The sequence below is a fragment of the Betta splendens genome, chromosome 5, assembly GCF_900634795.4.
Source record: "Betta splendens chromosome 5, fBetSpl5.4, whole genome shotgun sequence".
Taxonomy (NCBI): domain Eukaryota; kingdom Metazoa; phylum Chordata; class Actinopteri; order Anabantiformes; family Osphronemidae; genus Betta; species Betta splendens.
In genome coordinates this window covers 11,834,308-11,851,425 of record NC_040885.2, presented here as the reverse complement: position 1 = coordinate 11,851,425, position 17,118 = coordinate 11,834,308, and the positions used below count along the sequence as shown (strand labels likewise).

Here is a 17,118-nt window from a genome sequence, read left to right as displayed (position 1 = left end):
AAGCCTTCAGGCTCAATCATGGAGAGCAAAAGAAGAGCCTAATGTAGTTTATTATCTCTCAAACCAGATGTACACATTACACAACAGCAGGATTCATACTGTACTGCCTATTATTCTCCCACTTTTAGGCTTTGGTCTCAGATAGATAAGTTTGTAAGACTGGAAGTAAATTATGTAGTTAAGTATGGGGTGTGTTTCATTACTCATTGACCTAATGATGTTGTACTAAACAAATAGAATAAATTTATTTAAAATTGTAATAATAGAAGACAAGTAGTTATGACATTAATTACAGTAGTTTGAAAAGCCACATACAATTCCATGTGAAGGACCAGTGATTTGTGACCCCCAGCTCTCGCCCAAATGACAGCTGGGAAAGCTTGAGTAACTATAATATTACATTCCTGGATTCCATTTGAAGGTGTCTGAGGTGGATGTTACACATTAGCTTTGCCTGATAACCAGTTTCAACAGAAACCAATTTGGCAAGTAAACAAAAGATATGCACAATGTGAATGAACACAGGCAGCCACATAAACAGAGGGGGGGGGGCAACTGTTGTTGGCTCCTTCTACCCAGTGCAGTGGTTCTTGCAGGGTCACGAGCTTATCAGAGTAATTGGACCACAATAATAACTTGAGAATGTGGTACTAAAACTACAACGTATATAAACAACATGTACCTAAAAATGTACTTTAGATGTATTTTGTAGTATAAATTAATAACCACTTTCCCTTAATTGCTTTTAATTATAACATTACTTTCATTTTAAGTCACAGACTACAGAAAAAAACGTTTATACAGTTTAGCAGCAGGGTTGCTTAGCAACACATTAACATTTATGACACATAAAAGTGCCAGCGAAATAATAGAGCAACATTTTCAAACAAACCTAAACTGAAGCTGAACATCGCAGAGGTTTAAAATATAAATGATTGTGAAGCTGTTGCTTTATATAAATGAGGTATCGTGAGGAAACGTTACTGGAAGCACAAGTCTTCATGAATATGATAAATATACCATTTACTTGCTTCCAGGTAAAATGTGTAGTAATTGTAAAGAACCTGCAAAAGGTGAACAGGTTAGGCGCCTATTAGGCAATGCTGGATGAACAAAAACACATCAGGCATGTAAATTTACCATTGGAAATTGCAAATCCATTTGCTGTGCCCACATTCTTGAAGCGTGGGCTGGATAAACCTCCTGTTGCTGAACGATGGTGGGATCAATGCCACAAACTGATTTAATAACAGTCATTGATGATTCATTCTGATCATTAATCAACCATTACTATACACATAGTATATATTACTATACACATTAGTAATAACACACACACACACACACACACACACACACACACAATTTACAGTTGTAGAAGGTAGAAATATTTAGCAACTTTTGGAGAACAGCCTTTGACCTGTGTTTATTCAACATTCTTTTCCAGAGTCTTTCTCCGTATCTGTGGTGCCGAAGACGTTTTCACTTTGGCAGTGTGGATGTTTATTTGCTTTCTTTTGACCTGTGGGCAGCTTGCAAATCCTCTTGTGTTTACATTGTTTAACTGTGGCGTGTAGCTCCATCTTAGCACTGCAGCAGGACTCATGATGTACACCTGCAATGTGCATTGAAATCTAATTTTAAAAGACGCCTCGAGCATTTAGTTTAAAAAATATTGATACAACCACTAAAACGCTGAATTTGGTACGAGCACAAAGCAAAGTTCATGTTCAACAACATTCCATACATCTGTAAATTAGAAATTTGAGTAACACAACCAACCAGAATGGAAATCAAGCTTCTGCTGCAGTTCCTCTGTGAGCATATTTCTACGTTTTAAATCATCCAACAGGGTTTCAACTATCTTCTTATGTCTTCTTTCCCGATCCTTGGCATTTCTCAAGTCCCGCTGCAACTCCTCCAACCTCTCCTGAGCTTCATTCAGTTTCTGTTTTACTTTAACTGAATCAAGGGCATACTGGTGATCCTGTGAAAAAATATAAATTTCTTATCTTAAATTTAATTATTTCTACTAATTAATACAAGCCCTGGTGTCTGTATTATGCCTAAAATAGCAATTGTGTCACTCACTGAGGTCAACTGTTGAAGGTCCTTCGATGGCTGAATATGAAAATCTGGAATTTCCGCAGCTGCTTTTTGTGAGGTCCTGCTCGTCCTGGGCTCACAAGGAACCTGGGCACAAATTAGAAACAACTAGCCAATATGTACAAAACCTGCATTTAGTTACAGTACCGCTGGCATTGAAAGAAACTTGTGGAAAAATGCCATCTGTTCAGAGCCAGCGTGACTCACTTTGCTAAGGTGCTCCGTATCACTAAATGTAAAAACTGAGGGGCTCACTCCTGCCCTTAAACGGGTCGTCTGCCCTGTCCTGTCGAAATCTTGTGTCTTGAAATGGCAGCTGCAGACAACTGAGCGGTCATTGGGCACAAAGTTTCTTCTCCTTAGCGCTGTCGTCCAGGCTCGTCTTTTAAATTTGTCTTTTGGGAACCTTTAACGAAACAATTCAACCAGAAGTTCCATATACCCTAAATGCGTTGGGCGCAATACAGGTCACACGTGTGACTGCGTCTGTCAACAGACAGCAAACACCGCCCACAAATAAGAACTCTTCGCCACAAGGCTTTACTTGTGAAGAAAACAACAACATTGTGGTAAATTTACGTATTGGTTTTATTACTGTTTCAAGCGTGTTCTTCACCTGATAGCGTAGCTAATTATTATGTTATATTACGTTAGCCGAAGAGTTACTTGTTGTGGCAAACTTGTGGCAAATTCTACGGTCGCAGATTTAAGAGCATGTGTAACAACTTGTCACCTGTGAAATGTAATTCCCTGTTCCTTGGTTTTGGCATTTCTTTCATTAGAACACCCAAACGCAGCACAAAAGTCTGGCATTTTCTTAAAACCTTAACTGGCCTCGACCGCTGCAATATGTCGGCGACGAAGACGTATCCTACAAACCGGAAGCTATATTTCTCTTCTTCGTTGATACGTAGCAACTTCACAAACGTTAGCGACACCTACTGGGCAGAACAAATGTAATGCTTTGACCGTTCCTTAAAGTTTAGAGTAGTTCCCTTCTTTCTTCACAAGTACACAAGAAAAACAATCCAGGGGAAATGTCATTCATTTTAAAGTCAATACTTTGTTTCCCCTGAAGCTTAAGTCATCGCATCTGGAATACTTTCTTGACATGACTCGTTTGCAGTAAAGTGCATTATTTTGAAAGAGTAAAACGGAAGTTCATTCAGTAAAACGTAAATAACGTCGGAGGGATTTCAAACACGTCGGTCATGTGTCGTTAAATGATGCGGTCCCACTCTGTCCACCATCAGTTCCGCTTCTGCTGAGCCTGAAAATATCAGATCACTTAGGGTGAGAGTTCTGTAGCAGAACCCGACATGGGTCACATTAAAGAGTCGGAGTCCGAGTCTGGGTTCTACAGTTGTACCAGAGCAACGTCGGCGGTGCTGGCCCACCTTGTCTGCATTATTTTCACCGTTTGCGTCGCTCTTCTGTCTCATCCTGGCTCCAGTGAGTCCATCTTTTTGTTCGTTTACTATTATTTTATGTGATCTATCATAGTACGTTGACTGTTCATTCTTTGATTGTACATTTTTTTCTTTTAGGCTTGTTTTCCTGGCACCCCTTCTGTATGACTCTAGCTGTGAGTTGACACTTTCAAAGTAAAATCCCTAAATTACTTAGTTACGTTTGACTCAAATCTTTTACTTTAGAGCTTAAGGTCTTTTTAAATGTAAATATATAATCAAAATACATTTACTTACGTTACAATTTTCAGAGCCAAAGGAGAAGTTTTCAGCATAGTCGTTTGCAAATTACACCAACAATTGGTTATAAATTTATATCAAAATGAACACAGTGTAAAGGAGTTATTAGCTGAAAATACTGAGTTGGCTGGAAACCTCTTTTTTTCCCCTTTCAGTTTTTCTTCATGACAGAAGCCATACTCGTTTTCTCACCCCATGGCTCCCTCATCAAAAGCTTTTCGCACAAGGCCAAAGGATGCGTTCACTGGATCCTGCAGGGCCTGTGTGTGTCCTGTGCAGTCCTGGGCCTGGCAGCCATCTCATATAACAAACACCTGAACGCCAAAGCCCACTTCACCTCGTGGCACGGTCTGCTGGGCCTGCTCACTGTGTGTGTGCTGGGGTTGCAGTCGCTGGCAGCTATGCCCCTCATCTATCATTCCCTGGCAAAAGGCTGGTCGCTGGCCAAACTCAAGCGTTACCATTCGGCCTCCGGTCTTGTCACCTACATTCTCTGCAGCGTCAGCCTGATCCTCGGCCTCTGCTCTGCCTGGTTCACTGCCTCCGTCAAAGAATACACCTGGTACCTGTCAGCACTCTGCCCTGCTCTCAGTGTCCTCGCTATAATGAACCAAGTCACCAGCGCATACATGGCGAAAAAACGGCTCCAGTACTGACAGGATAGATGTCGAAACCTTTTATAAAATGTTCAGGGGGTACTGACAGTTTGAGCTTTGTCTGAAATATTGTCTTTCACTTACATTGTTGTCAGTCTAAGATGTATAAAAGGGAGCTGATGTTTATAGTCATATACCTCAATGACGCCAAGAAGCCGTGGCACAGATATGACAGAATACTTTGGTTTTAGGTTCCTTTTTACTCAGGGTTTTAACTTCCTCGGGGGGACCTGTACAATCACATGAAGCGTTTTGACTGATTTAATGTTTTTTCCAATGCTAACCTTACCTTTTATAGTATTTTGTGTTTAATGATAACATGCAAAGATGCTGAACCTGATTTACGCTTAAATATCAGTAAGCATCTGCACATACAGCTGTTGGCTGTAACCTTCTGATACAATTTTTGACTAAACTGTTGTTCCAAATATGTCTGGAAAAATACTTAACTTTTGTACAAATAAAAGCTATGATATCCGCCCCTGCGTTCACAGTGAGCAGTGTAAAGATGTTACAAAAATTGTTTCTTAAATACAAGAAGCAAGTGATGCCAAGTGTGAGAAGGTTGAGACAGTTACTAGGAGAGCTTTTGGGTCCGAGACATGCTTTTCAGTGATGTAGTGATGTAGTCAATTCTGAATAAATGCATTGTACTACACATTTAAAAGCATTTAAATCATTTACACTGTAATAGAAGAGTGTTTTATTGTTAAAATAACATTGATCACACAGTCATATTCTGCTTTGACCTAGGCTGCATGTACCAAATTCTTACTGGATCGGTGGTGAATGAGTAAGAGAGAACCTAAGGTTAAAAAATGTAATTACAAAAACATATTTTCCATCATAAATAAATACATTTTCAGATACTTACATTGAAAGGAGAACAATTTTTAGATGAGTTAACATTACAAAGTTATTAAAAAAAAAACAAAATATTCTCATGAAACAAAAATGCACATAATTGAAATAGCAGGTGGGGAGTCTATTGTATAGATATTTCCAAAATTTTAAGTGTTTCCAACAAATTAAGTAGGTTGAGAATAAGCACACAGGGTCAGTACTATGTACCTTGTACTGGTCAGAAGCAGCTATGATCCTTCTCAAAGTGCCAGCTCCATCTTGAAATCGTAAATATACATTTTTGGAAAATAAAATGTGGAGACACCTTTGACAGAAATGAAGCATCCAGACAAAGAAGTAACACAGGAAGAGTACAGTACTCTCAGCAAGAAAACAGCTGTACATAAACTGTATGTCGCGATCCGTGGTCAGGTTATTCAGCGTTTCCTACAGGCTAATCAATTCTTCTAGCCTATTTAACCACTGGGGAAATGGACTGAGGTGTCGTCACAACACAGGAACACAAGGCTACAGAGAACAGCAAAGACCTAAACTCCCTAAAGCACTGCAGATCTACACTGACCGACACCACTGATAGAAGCTACTTACACTGCGTTTAGGTGATAAGCTACTAATTAATGGTACCGTCAGCTTGTTAAGGCCACCACACCAGCTGACCAGCTTCTGCCAAAGTCACAGTTGGTTGTAATGAAAGGTGGCTGTGATGATGCCAGGGGCTGCACAAATGTAGCAGTTTCAATAGTTAAAACAACAAAGGTCATCTTGTATGTTGTTTTGGAAACTGGTGGATAAGAAAAGGACGATCTGATAAATTGATTATAGGATGGCTCAACAGATGGCGGGGATGCTTCAGTAAAACCTGCAACAGAGGAGACAGATGATAATTAAGCTGGTACAACAACGGTTTGTCTCCACTTAGGCGTCTGAACTTGGTGATTTTACACTGAATCGGTCTTAAAGTGGGTTCTGAGTTTATAAATGCTTGGTTGCTTTTCCAGTGGACTTATAAAAAGAATGTAATAAGGTAAATGCTATGACTCAAGACCCCGTGGTGTAAGTTAAGGCTAGAAATGAAAAAACGCAGCCCGATTCCATCTCAAAGTCCATGTGTTGTCAAAGGCTAAGATGAAAGTACATTCAGTTTAGTTACAAAAATAAAAGAAAATTATCAAGTTGAACATAAATTTCCCGAGCGTTGATGCAAGGACATTTTTATCATATGTCATGATAGTCACGGTAATAATAAACCATTTCCCTATTACCAGAGTCTACACACTGCACAGTACTGACTTGCAATATAAACAATAAGGACTGCTATTTACAAAGTATCAACATGTTCAGTTTTACTATCACATAATATCCTTTCAACAGGGGGATGCTACAATGTCTATCAAATAGCTAGAGAATAAAATATGCTCCGAAAGCCTAAAATGTCTGCTCTTAATAACAGGTAGGTAATAGGCCTCGAAGGATTTTCTCTTAATATATTGCCAAAGAGACCTGAACTGAAATCTGCTTATTTATTCTGGTGTGAAACCTTCCAGATAAATTAACTAAAAACTGTTCAGAGATGTGTTAATGACTCTTCAGCACAAGTACCAGTAACACAAACACAGCAATATATTATGAGAAAATCCAACATTAAGTGTTTTTTTAATCACATTTACAACTTCAACTGAATTAGGAGGAAACTAAGGAACGGCATGACGAGGCAAACGCTTGTAAATGTAGCAGGAGAGGCTGTGCTTAGAAAGCCCCCAAAAGATTCAGCTGGTCCCCGTATGGCACACGCCTCTGTCTGACACCCTCTTGCTCCAGCTGAATGAGACTGGGATATTCAGCATTCGGATTTGTTACTCTGACTCTGTAAAGTCATTAAGGTACGGGTTTCGTCTCTCTTTTGGAAGTGAGAGTCCGTGTGCATGATTCTGTGTTACTTTAAACCTTACAATTAGGAATGGGAATTTTCACTTTACTCAATAATGTCAGTCTAACAAGGTGTGGACTGAAATGAATGCCCACTTTCTTTCTTGGCTTCGCTTTCTAACACACTCAATTCAATGTAATAATCGATTCAGTCGTGTGTATAAAAATTCCCGTCCCTAATGTACTTTATGTTCACCACAATTCACTACTGCCCTGTCACTTCTATAACATCATCATCATCATCATCTGAACTACTGCCCCCGTTCTCTGTGCTCTGATGTCTGTCCGGCTCAGTCAGAGCTGCCCCCAAGAGGCTAGAGGTTGGATTATTGTAATGTGAGAGGAAGCTCGATGTAGATGAGCTGGAGTTAGGTGCAGGGAATCCCCGCGACCCAGACAGAAGAGGGCTGGGGAACATCCTAGGCTCAGAGAGCAGCGACTGGCTGTAGTTGAGAGGAAAACCTGATGAAAGCAGGCCAGCCACATTAGGGTTCATCAAGTATGGAGGCAGAGAACCTGATGCCAGAGAGGCAGCGGTCACGGCCGAGGGTGTCGATGACATAGGAATGGTGGTAGAAGAGGAGGAGAAAACAGTGGACAGAGAGGAGGAGGAGGGAGTGGGAAGGTGTCCATTCCCAGTGGCAGACTGTCTTAGTAAGTCTGAGGCTGCAGAAGGAAACATGGTCTGTAGGTCAGTCAGATTTTGTCCAGGTGTCTGAAGGAATGATGATCCACCAGTACCAGTCATCAGAAGTGGGTGATTCATGTGCCTTAGGTTCCCCAGTAGGGAAGTAGAGTTCAGCCCCATGGGAGGGAAATTGAGTCCAGATGAGCCCATGGACAGTCCAGGGAAACATGTTGCAGCAGAAGAGTGTTTGCCTCCTGTCTGTGCGTTAACCTGGCTCTCGCTATTCTTTCGTTTGGTGCCGCGCATCTCTAAAGCTGAACTCAGCAGGTCAGTATTGAGCTGTCTGCTGAGTTCTCCAGTCTGACTGTTTTGTGAACTGTCTCCATCCCCTACTGGTAAAGCTGAATCATCTCGAGATGATGGTGCTTCAATTCCCACGCCAGTGGCATCATCACCTGTGGATGAAGTGTAGCGGCTGAGTTCTCTTATAATCTCAGAGCTTAACGGAGAGGAGGAACGTTGCTCTCCATTGGGAGAGCGCTGCTGCTGATCCACAGGAGATGAGCAGCCATTACTGACTGCATGGATCCCAGAACTGTGGGCATCTGTGGAAGGAAGTGGAGAAAAGAAACCGTTGCATTAATGATAAGATTATTGCTTATTGTGCTTCCTCCTTTATTAACTTAAATCATTACCGTGATGTAGAATAATAAAAAGTGAAACTAAACATTTCTACCTCTTAAAGCAGCAGAGCCTCCTCCTGCTGGTCTACTGATTTTTCCAGATCGAATCGCAAAAATTCTGCCATCATTTGTCCTGATGTAGGTACCTGTGTTATCAATGCCACATTAATAATAATTAATTAAAAATTAATACATTCCCTTATTTCTCCCACAGTGATGTTTCGGGTGCATAGGTGTATCAATGTGCTACTACAACTACCTTTTGATCCTCTGATAACATGGACGCTTTCTCCTGCACTAATTCGAGCTTGAACGTCTGTTGAGCTGTTGACCCCTGGGATGACTATATCTGTGAAAAGAAAACCTCATTTAAGAAAATGTGATTCATTTTTCTTCTATGAAAACTAAAATTTAATAATTTGACATCACACAGTTGGTTTTATATTTTAAATATCACACATTACCTGTTGTGGTGACAATTCTCTGCACATAGACTCCAGCTTTTTGGAGAAAGTTGACAGGCAGGCTGCCAGCAGAGCTGGAGCCAGCCATACCCATGCCAACCTGGCGAGGCATCATTGGGATTGGAGTTGACTGGATGGGCCTGACGCTTGCTACAGGCTTGTCATCCAAACGTGACATGGGGCGCCTGCAAATATGAAAACTGTCATAACCATAGTCTAGCTGCAGTGTCTAGTGTGCGGAAATCCAGGACAATGGCTTTACCCTTACTGTTTGCATTATGGGACACAAGACAATAATCTGAAGCAATTTACACAGCTTTTCTGATGCCATGTATGCACCATGTCTCAAATATGCATGTAAGGCTAAAGCTGGTGAACACATGCCTTCAGTAACTGGTGTAATCATTTTTATGGCGGTAACTTCTAATAACATTAGATTACATCTGTTCTACACTCATCATTATCTGGGTTTAGCTGATCCACTTCCTGTCGCGCTCCGGGTCATTGATTGGGATACCTTGATATTTTGTTGTATAACTTGTTTCACAGATGACTTGTTCTTGGCTGTATAGCCTTCTGGCTTAATCACGTTGCCTTAAGCAAACTGTAGATACAGTAGGCAGCAATGTTCTTCCTTAAAGTAGTGATTTCCATGTTGCAGCTCTACTATTAACACCACTGTGTGACATTACTCAGGTTCCTTGTAATCATTCAGCCTGTTGCACACCCCACTCTTAGTGTGATCTGTGTTGGTCTTAGGGAGACCAACACTAGCATTTACGGTTTCTTCCTGACAGTCACATGTCAGAGTCCAGAATTCGGTGTAACCCTCTCCAGCCTCCAAGCCTAGTTAAGACCTAGATTTCTTTTTTTCAAACAAGGGAGGGTTTGTTCCTTATCCCACTTACTCAAAATCCTCTAATTTGACGTTTGATAATCATCACATCTACATGTAATGTGTTTACTACATACATAAAATTAACTTTTTTTGTCTAAGATGTAAAATTGCATCCCATTGACATAGTTTCAGGAGCAGGGTGAAAATCATTAGGTAATGAAGAAACAGAGAAAATACTAATGGGTTCACACACTTTCATGTGCATAATATGAACTCACCAGCCGCGCTGGGTAAATGCTGGTATGTTTGTCAACGTCTGATCACTGGATGGATAGTAGGGGGCATATGAAGGGCGAGAATAGGGCACAGATGCTCGTTTCTCATCCTCATAGCTCTTTTTGGCAGCTCTTTTCTCTGCTTTGGTCAGCTTGGACTCCTTCCGATCCACTAGCAAAGACTCATGACGGAAAGGGTGCTATTGAAAAAAAATTGCATTACAGTTATACTAAATGCGCTTCTTTGCAGGAACACATGACATACCAGACTGAACTGCATCATCTTAGTGCTCTCCTTTTTTTACTTATTTATTTTGAAATAGAAAGGCTAAAGCTTACCTGAAAAGTTTATATGTTATAAGTAGTTGTTAATCTTAAATTTGCAGTTTCATGTAGCAAATGAGCGTGTCCACATCAGGGTAATCAGTTCTGCCTTTTTTCCAGAGTCTAGGCTTATGAGTGTCATTTATCATGCAGCTGTACCTTGGTAATGAGATGTGGGTAAAGTTGACAGGCTTGGTATATGACTCCCTCAAATTTGTCTCTGGCTTCCAGAGACAGTTTTTCAGCGTCAGGCTCCTCCTCTACATAGTGCAGCAGAGACTCCACTTCTTTGCGTGTAAAGTTTAGAACTGGGTTCAGGTCATCAACCACACGGTCTTTAAGGCAGACAGACACAAGTTTTAGGACGAATTGAATAAATAGGATATATTACTTATTTATTGTTCAAGTGTATAAGCCTCTTACCAGACATGCCCTGTTTGGAGACCTGTCTGTCATAGATCTTCTTCTCCAAGGTGAAATCACAAACAAGGCGGTAAATATAGCAGGGTTTCCTTTGACCATACCGGTACACTCTACACACGGCTTGGGCATCGTGACATGGATTCCAGGAAGCATCGAACACAACAACGCGATTGGCCCCAATTAAGTTCACACCCAAACAGCCAGCTCTGCGGGGAACACAGAAAAAAAATGACAAAAGTCCTGTAAGTCAGTGGACAAATACAAATGATATAAAGAACAGAAAGCACAAATGCAGAGAAATGTACCTTGTAGAGAGGAGAAAGACCAATGTTGAATTGTTCTCTGGGTCGTTAAACTGATTGATAAGTCGCTCTCTTTCTGAGGCAGATGTGCTCCCATCCAGTCCTGCAGACAGACATACATCATCTTATCACACCCAAAAATCTAAACACACAGTCTTGCAGCAAAATGAAGTGGAGTGTATCATGGTAGAATTTTAAATTGAATATTACAAACATCTTCGTTAAGTTCCAAAAGGATTGCTCCTAAATGCTTGAGTTTAGAACACAGTGAACATTGGTAAACATAAATCAGCCAAGTAAAATGGCCAAGACACACAGATACTACACAGCAGACAATATGGAAGAGAGTGTAGCCTGGAAGACTCACTATAGTAATTGATGTTCCGAACCCAGTTTTGGCTCTGGGTATCTGAGGAGGTGATACCTGGTGTCGGTATTGGTCTCTTTGATAAGAAGTCCTCAATGACAGACAGGGTGGACAAGCTTTGACTGGCAGGTGAGAAAATGATAAGGAATAAAAATGTAGGTGTTTCTTTTACGCTATAACCATATAGTTATTATGAAATGAAATTCAAATAACTGAGGTTTTCTAGAAAATAGCTGCACAAAAGATTTTCTTATTTCAATGGCACAACTCCTGCTTATAATGATGTAGATATATATATATATATATATATATATATATATATATATATATATATATATATATATATATATATATATATATATATATATATATATATATATATATATATATATATATCTCCAACAGTGAAAAGCTCAGACGGCTCTGAGGTCTGATTAATTAGTTGAGGTGAAAAGTCAGTTGCTTTCCAGTGGATTTGTGTTCAATGCCACTTACACAAGACAGAGGACTTACCTAAAGATTAAAATCTTATCCCCTCTTCTTACACTCTCGTCAATCAAATAAAAGAGCAGAACCATCTTTGCAGAATTCTCCAGAACTCCTGTTCGATAGTTTGACATTATGTCCTTTGCCTGAACCAAAGTAAATGCAGTTAGATATCAACGCTTTGTCAGTCAAATGGACTTTAAGCACCATCAAGTTACACTCAATAATCTATAAAACATCAAAAAAAACTTATCATTTTAACACCTGAGATTGACTTGATAGATGACCCTCTAATAGGAATTACAGCTTTGAGTCCTCATGAGTTTCTACAAGCAGATTATCCTAATCCACTTTACCAAGCTCTATCAGATTCGATGGAAAGTGTGTTGCCATTGCGCCCTTGACATGAGAGAATGTGACATACCCATTCGTATGTAATGACTTGGTTGGCTTTATCTTGGGAAGGATTGAGTTGTGGCAGGTTCACTTTGCTGTTGCTTGTGTCAGCTACTTTGACTTTGATGCCAGCTCCAGGTGTGGGACAGTGGGGGTTGCTAGCTGAAGTTATGTCATCAAGGTCCAGGTCCTGCTCGTTGGCCTGATTCTCCTTCTGCAGGGCTTCATAAAGGACGTCTGGATGGTTCCAGATCTGGGGATATTAGAACAAACATTTAACTAACTACTAACTTAAACACGTACTCTAAGCATTTATTGCATACAGCAAAGATGTATGCAATTCCTCTGAGATTTCTCTGAAATAGTAAAGACACTCAGTCTCACCTTGCAGCATACACAGAAAGCTTTGAGCGGGTTAAGACCAAGCCAACCAGTATTTCCTGCTTCCCGGAAGCGTTTCATAAACTCAGTGTACAGTGCCCTCTGAATGGGAGAGAGACGCACCAAGATAACATGCTCTTCCTTGGTGGGAAGCTGGTCTCGTAGCACATCATGACCCCGTCTGTAATCCAGAAAGGACCCATAATGAACACAGACTGTTAAGTCTTGTTTACATTATGCTTTTTGTTTTTTACATTTCTGAGTTTCAGCTGACCTCTGAACAAAGCCCTCCAGTAAGCTGTGCAGCACATGACTGCGGTAGCGCATGAGACGAACATCTTGAGGTGTGCTGTCCACACACTGACCATTCAAAATGGGACGCTCGAACATGTTACTGAACTCTTGGCGTGTGCCTAAAAAGTCAGGCCTGACAAAATCCACCATGCACCAGTACTCAATGAGGTTGTTCTGCAATGGGTACCCTGTCAGAACTACTCTGCGGCGAGAGCGAATGTTCTTCAGGGCCTGTGATGTGCTGGCGTGGTAGTTCTTAATGCGATGGCCCTCATCACAGATCACCACATCTGGGCCAGGGCGAGCAATGGCCTTTTCTATACCTGGAATGACCAAGAGTAACAATTGGTAAACAGAAACTTTCCCATGATCATTTAGGCCACTGTGCATGTTTGCTGCTGACCTTTCATGAGTTCCTGCTGTCGGTCTTCTTCGTCCAGGTCAATGATGATTGGTCCTGCAGGCTTCTTTGATTTCCTCTTTTTGCCCATAACAAAGCTCTTCTTCATGGACAACAAGCGGTACATTTCGTACCCCATCAACAATACACCTCCATCTCTTGACCAGTCCTCGACAACCTTGGCCCTAGCCAGCGTCGTTCTATAAATTGGTCACACAGGCAGCATGAACAATTGCTCAGATGTTGAATGAATGAATGAATGAATAATTATTTTGTCTTGCATATACATACTTGTGTTCATCATTGAGAATGTGAACTTTAAACGTCCGGCCAGTGGCAAACGCAGGGTCAGTGTCGGGGGGTAGGGCTTCTTGTGGTGGAAGCCAGAGGTTAAACTCTGTCAGCCAGTTCTGAAGAGTGTTCACCTTGTACAATGAAAACAAAAGGTTTGGGAGGTTACAAAAGAGCTTCGATGAACATTAATATTTTATTAAACACAATAAACATGTTGATTACTCACAGGAACAATTGCCAGTACAGTGTGAGCCTCAGTGTTCCTCAGCAGGATGTCAATAAAGGAGATAACCTGCAGTGTCTTGCCCAACCCCATGCTGTGTGCAAGGATGCAGCCAAAACCACTGCTATTCTTATACCTCTCCAGAGATTCAATTAGGTTATCATAGAGGAACCGGATTCCCCCAACCTTAGAGATAAAGACATTTTCTAAGAAACAAAAAACTGGACTGTGAGTGTTTATGTTTTGAAAAAGAATGAGCCAATGTGCATACCTGGTGAGGTTTTACAGCTCTGGCCAGCTGTGGAGCAAGATAAACATCTTTTTCCTCAGCAGGGTGATTGATATTAACAAGCACTCGACCCTCAGCATCAGGTAGGTTCATAGCATCATTAATGTGTGCCCCACTGCTCTCTTCTGAGCCAGCGCTGCCATCAGCGTCCTCTTCAGCCGACTCACTGCTTATCTGCAGGGCGTCCTCATCCCCAGAACTGAGCTCAATTATATCTGGGGGAATTAAATACTCTGTTAGAGTGTGCTTGAAAATAAACAATTCTTGGAATTACATTAAATTAAAAGCATTTTAAACCCCACATATGTATCTTTTAACCTACCATCTCTCATTGCAAGTGCAGGCAATTTGGGTTCCACCTTTTCATCTTCATCACCACTGCTGTCCAGACAGATCACATCTTGCTTACTTAAGAGACCAGGGACCAAGTGAGATACTTCACCCAAAAGGGACGCACTGTCCACTGTTGACACTGTTGAAAAGATGAGAAAAGAGTGAGAAATTAAGACTTTGAAGAAGACTTAATATGACAATAGTTATATTAAGTAAATAAATATAGGTAACTAAATAATAGTTACCTAGATGAGAGTCAGTGATGCCTTGGGTGGATGTAGGAAAGTCCTTCCTCTGCTGCTCTAGCCGTTTTCGCCTCTCCATCTCCTCCTGCTGAGCAGCCTTGGTCCCAGCCTCAAGCTGATCCTCTTTGAGCAACTTTCTGTAATTATTGGCAAAGGTTTATATTTCATGGTAATGTTCAGACACATAAAGCAATTAATATGATACATATCAAGCAAATGTGTGTACCTGATATTTTTCCTCATGTGTGCAGGCTTGGATGGCTTAGGAGGTTTGGTGCCTTTTGACTTGGGGGTTTTGGTTAATTTAGTGGCTTTTTGTTTCTTGGTTTTGCTGGAAGGCGTCTTGCCCTGGCTTGAGTTTTCGGGGCTGGGAGGCTGAGAGCGTGAGGCAGGTCTAGAGGGAGCCCTGGAAGATGGGCAGGATCCTGGCTGAGATCGAGGCTCAGAGGAAGGCTCTCTGGAGGTAGATGAGGCAGAGTCCCTGCCATCCTGAGCTGTTTCTGACCTGCTCTGGGCACTGCCAGGTCGATCTTGAGAGAGAATGGATATCATGTTAGATAAAGACTTCAAAAATTAGGTCAATGTCACAAATTGTGGAAAAGTCAGCTTTAGCTTAATTTACAAATTTGCTTGTTTTAGTTGTTTTGCTGATATCTACAAAGACATTAAAATGCACAATACTAATAAAAGGTAAAAAGATATGTTTTTCACTCACCAACACTATCATCTTCATCGTCACCATCATTTTCATCCTCATCGTCGTCCATGTCTTCATTATCTTCCTCTTCCTCATTTTCAAAATACTCTTCTTCACTGTTAAGGCTGGGCTCCAGGTCACTTTCTGAAACTGCCTCTTCAGACATGGTGTCTTACAGGGCTCTGAAAGTATTACCTACACATCTTCATCAGAAGCCCTGAAATAATAAAATACATCTGACATTACAGTGTGATATAGATTTGACCAAATATACCAAGACAGAAATGATCAAGTGTGTACAATTGTTTGTGAACTCATGGACTTGGGATTAATAGCAATACATCATTTAGTTTTTTTATATTTGATTCAAGAGAAGAGCTTAACTTAAGAACTTAAATAATACACTTAGAACTTAAAAATCCCAAAAGCATTAGCGACATTCATCATGAAGCTGATCACGGCTGGGATCTATCGTTTCTATCGACTTTACATTGCATTACATCCCACAAGAAGGATTTTCCCAACGGCCAAGAGTGAAGGCAGATAGCAAGTAGCATGCAGCTTCAACGTCTTATGACGTGATTACCATTATTGTTATTATAAACATAAACTATGTTGGAGGGTTCATCCAATTACATATATGACATTTAACACCCCCCTGGTCGAGTCAGCGCATGCTAGCCAATTCAACAACAATAAACGCAATTTTAAACGCCAAGACCACGTAATCTCTATTGTTCATCACTGGTAGCAGAAAGAAGATGGATGGTTGATTTTTGAGCTGGAAGAAAAACGAGTTCACCTAATGAAATGCTTTGTTGGTAGGTTTTAACACGACAACAAACCATCTATTATTGTGTAGATGCAACGGTAACTATGCTAGACATTGATAGCCCAAATTACACAGAGGCTAACAATCTAGCTAAAACGAATGTGTTTAACTCAAACATCAGTTTGTTGTTGAAGCTCACCTTGTACGCGTTAACACTGTACTCTTCGGCCAAACAGACTGTTAAGAAACGCAACGTTTAGCCAAGTAAGACGTACAGTAACACAATACAATAAACTGATAAACGTTGCTAATTTCTCATTTTTTTCCAGTGTAACCCGAATACCTTCCCCGTAGAGGTTACTCCACGTAGGGTTCCGGGATACGACAAGTCCGCCAGTGGACACATTTCCATCAGTGCCAAAAACAAAACTACCAGCACTTGAACAAATATCTGAATAGAAACATTTATGTTATGATTATGTACATGCGTCTGGAAGCAGTAAATTTAAAATAAAAATAAAAACATCGCTTTACCAATGTTACATAATTTTAGCAAAATAATCAAATAATTTGAGAACATATTTGCATTACATCGTTTTCTAAAAAGACGATAGATATATGTTATGTAAAGAAACATGCGCGCAAGAGTTTCCTAAGCTACTGATTGTTAGACTGACTTGTTCATTCAATCGTTGTTCTGCGCCTGCCTCCAAGTACAGGAAAGGGCTAGTCGAACTATTTTT

At 40.6% G+C, this 17,118-nt stretch overlaps 3 protein-coding genes across 5 annotated transcripts; 1 reads left to right on the top strand and 2 right to left on the bottom strand.

Moving 5' to 3' along the window:
* Positions 1-32: 32 nt before the first annotated feature.
* Positions 33-3,031, bottom strand: LOC114855230 (THAP domain-containing protein 2-like). The gene is made up of 5 exons (XM_029150200.3): positions 2,840-3,031; positions 2,314-2,512; positions 2,092-2,193; positions 1,783-1,987; positions 33-1,615 (listed from the first exon to the last, which is right to left on the bottom strand). Exons 1-5 carry the CDS (start codon positions 2,917-2,919, stop codon positions 1,431-1,433), a joined length of 771 nt encoding a protein of 256 aa, XP_029006033.1. The 5' UTR covers positions 2,920-3,031; the 3' UTR covers positions 33-1,430.
* Positions 3,032-3,172: 141 nt separating this feature from the next.
* Positions 3,173-4,956, top strand: LOC114855231 (transmembrane reductase CYB561D2). 2 transcript variants are annotated; one of them, XM_029150201.3, is made up of 3 exons: positions 3,173-3,558; positions 3,654-3,691; positions 3,971-4,956. In XM_029150201.3, the coding sequence occupies exons 1-3, from the start codon at positions 3,426-3,428 to the stop codon at positions 4,469-4,471; spliced, it is 672 nt and encodes a 223-aa protein (XP_029006034.1). In that variant the 5' UTR covers positions 3,173-3,425; the 3' UTR covers positions 4,472-4,956. The 2 variants fall into 2 exon arrangements, with proteins under 2 accessions (XP_029006034.1, XP_055364907.1); XM_055508932.1 differs by having other exon boundaries at positions 3,480-3,558; positions 3,654-3,710.
* Positions 4,957-5,150: 194 nt separating this feature from the next.
* Positions 5,151-17,117, bottom strand: rad54l2 (RAD54 like 2). Of its 2 annotated transcripts, none has more exons than XM_029150198.3 (22): positions 17,053-17,117; positions 15,622-15,820; positions 15,133-15,436; positions 14,907-15,043; positions 14,651-14,800; positions 14,311-14,543; positions 14,043-14,225; positions 13,814-13,947; positions 13,526-13,722; positions 13,103-13,445; positions 12,832-13,009; positions 12,476-12,700; positions 12,079-12,197; positions 11,566-11,687; positions 11,202-11,301; positions 10,897-11,102; positions 10,633-10,808; positions 10,153-10,349; positions 9,037-9,221; positions 8,832-8,921; positions 8,626-8,718; positions 5,151-8,494 (listed from the first exon to the last, which is right to left on the bottom strand). In XM_029150198.3, exons 2-22 carry the CDS (start codon positions 15,767-15,769, stop codon positions 7,467-7,469), a joined length of 4,548 nt encoding a protein of 1,515 aa, XP_029006031.1. In that variant the 5' UTR covers positions 15,770-15,820; positions 17,053-17,117; the 3' UTR covers positions 5,151-7,466. The 2 variants fall into 2 exon arrangements, with proteins under 2 accessions (XP_029006031.1, XP_029006030.1); XM_029150197.3 differs by lacking the exon at positions 17,053-17,117 and adding an exon at positions 16,575-16,742.
* Between the last annotated feature and the right edge of the window lies 1 nt (position 17,118).